This window comes from Hemibagrus wyckioides, linkage group LG22 (assembly GCF_019097595.1).
Source record: "Hemibagrus wyckioides isolate EC202008001 linkage group LG22, SWU_Hwy_1.0, whole genome shotgun sequence".
Lineage (NCBI taxonomy): Eukaryota > Metazoa > Chordata > Actinopteri > Siluriformes > Bagridae > Hemibagrus > Hemibagrus wyckioides.
Window position 1 is genome coordinate 513,241 of NC_080731.1, and position 2,500 is coordinate 515,740.

The 2,500-nt window shown below is 44.0% G+C and overlaps 1 protein-coding gene across 2 annotated transcripts in view; it reads right to left on the reverse strand.

Moving 5' to 3' along the window:
- The window catches only part of ascc2 (activating signal cointegrator 1 complex subunit 2), a 30,552-nt gene that overhangs the window by 10,119 nt on the left and 17,933 nt on the right, over positions 1-2,500 (reverse strand). For both annotated transcript variants that reach the window (XM_058374984.1, XM_058374985.1), the window contains exons 6-14: positions 2,435-2,500; positions 2,235-2,348; positions 2,015-2,127; positions 1,577-1,648; positions 1,160-1,264; positions 1,017-1,085; positions 596-670; positions 246-462; positions 1-86 (exon numbers count right to left, since the gene is read on the reverse strand). The exon at positions 1-86 is cut by the window's left edge and continues 111 nt beyond it; the exon at positions 2,435-2,500 is cut by the window's right edge and continues 2 nt beyond it. In XM_058374984.1, the coding sequence (XP_058230967.1) occupies positions 1-86; positions 246-462; positions 596-670; positions 1,017-1,085; positions 1,160-1,264; positions 1,577-1,648; positions 2,015-2,127; positions 2,235-2,348; positions 2,435-2,500 (917 nt within the window). The remainder of the gene's footprint in view (positions 87-245; positions 463-595; positions 671-1,016; positions 1,086-1,159; positions 1,265-1,576; positions 1,649-2,014; positions 2,128-2,234; positions 2,349-2,434) is intronic.

The following is a 2,500-nucleotide window of genomic DNA, read 5'->3' on the forward strand; positions in this document are numbered from 1 at the left end:
AACCCCTCACCTAAATCTGGCAGCAGGTCTCTGATGTGAGAGAGCAGAGACTCCAGCTCCCCAGCACTCACGCTGCACACTGCCCCCTACAGGAACCCGAGGACATTAACACAGAGTTCCAAACAGTTTCTCTTCTGCTCCTTGACTCCTCTGACTAAATAAAAGTTTCTTTAATAAACAAATAAATAAAAGTGGAAAAATAAAATATTAAACAAGTGCACGAGGAACAATGTGCTCAAACTCACATTATCTCCCTTGTGAGGAACGTCAATCATACACTCTGCTCCTTTTAGCTCCGCCCCCTTTTCATCTACCATGTTCTGGGAGGAGCAGGTGTCTCTGTCTGCCCTGCTGCTCGATTCTGCGCTGTGATTGGCCGACAGCGTGGGAGGACTTTTCTTTCCTGTGCTCTCCCATGCAGATTCAACACCATGCAACAGGTACGAGGTCCGAGTGTCGTCTCTGAGAGGACGAGGATCAAGGACAACACAACACACACACTACACTACACTACACAGACAGCCTGAGGACTGTGTGTATATACTGTATATATAAGTGTGTGTGTGTGTGTGTGTGTGTGTGTGTGTGAGGATACAGGTGAGGGAAGGCCTGTTGAAGGAGATTGATGTCTTCAGCTACAGGATACACCTCATCATAATCAGCCAGGAACCTGTTAAACACACACACAGTTTTCTTTATGTGCATCAATTTATCTGTTAGTCTCTATATCTGTCCATCTACACATCTGGTCATCAATCTGCTGTCTGGTCAGCAATCAGTCAAGCTATGTGCATCTGTAAATCTGTGTGACTGTTGGCTGTCTGTTTACCTACCTGCCCATCTGTCTGTCTATCCATCAATCTGTCTGTCTTTCTGTCCATCTGTCTGTCTACCCATCTTTCCATCTGTCTGTCTGTCAAGCCTGGACTTCATGACAAATGGTCTCTCTGTCTGTTACTTAGCCAGTTTATCTGACCATCTGTCTGTAATACTGCAGCACACACACACACACACACCTTCTCTCCTGCAGGAATGTTGTAAAGGTATGGAGAAATTCCTCCACATGAGCAGCCGTGTTCTCAGAGCTGAGAAAGAAACACACACACACAATGATCAAAGAATATAAACACTGTGTGTGTGTGTGTGTGTGTTTTCTCACCCCTCCAGTATGGGCTGTAGACAGGTGTGTTGGAGCAGTATGTGTGTGATGTCCACCATTCTCCTGCGAGAGTGAGAAAGCCTCCTCCACAGATCCTCCTGTACACTGACACACACACACACACACACACACACACACAGTAAAAACAGTGATACATACATATGCATGCTCACATTTGTTACAATGGGTGTGTGATTTGGGACACGCCCACAGTGACCAGCACTGTATAGTAAACAGGGTGTGAGAGTCTAAACACTACATTCTAGAACCTTGAATTAATGTCACACACACACACTCTCTCTCTCTTTCACACTCTCACACACACTCTGTATCTCTCACACACAAACATACACAAACATACACACACTAAAACACAAACTCAAACACACACACTCTCTCACACACACAGTTTCTTACCATTTATCAAAATTCCTCTTCCTCACTGCTTTCTCCATGTCAGGAACCACTGACTCATAGAAGGAGGAGAGTCTAACATACACCACATGATCACATGATCAGACTGATTATAAATTCTAATTATTTTATAATTAATTAACATTTTATATTTTAATGAGATTAGAGTCTCAGGATATAAAGCATCTGATTATTAAAGAGGTCATACTCAGATTGGATATGTAACATACTTAATATTAAAGATTTATCTAAACAGCAACATTCAGTGTGTGTGTTTGTGAGTGAGAGTGTGTGAAAGTGAGTGTGTGTGTGTGAAAGTGAGTGTTTGTGTGTGTGTGTGTGTGTGTGAGAAAGTGAGTGTGTGTGTGTGTGTGAAAGTGAGTGTGTGTGTGTGTGTGTGAGTGAGAGTATGTCTGTGTGTGAGTATAAGTGTGTGTGTACCTGCTGAGGAAGCCATGCTTGTGAAAGGTGTGAGACGCTTCAGGGAAAATGTCCAGGAAGCAGTGAACAGTGGTGCAGGTGTCACACAGGTAGAACACCAGGTCTGAGAGATCCTACACACACACACACACACACACACACACACCCTCACTCACTCACCTAATAAATAACTCAACAGCATAACATAAACTACTGAACTACAACAGTGTGTGTGTTGTACCTCCTCTTTCATGGTCATGGCAGTGAAGTGTGTGTGTGTGTTGAGTTTAAGAGGCTCGTTGTCATCAGTGTCTCCTGACTGCAGTCCACATCTCTCCAGGATGGTGTTAAACACCTACACACACACACACACACACACACACACACCATGTTAATTTTGAGATGAAGATGAAGATGAAGCAGCAGCAGCAGGTTCCTGACCTGTATGATGGATGGAACGGTCTGGTTCAGGTCACCATAGTAACTGGGCTGCTGGATGAAGATGTT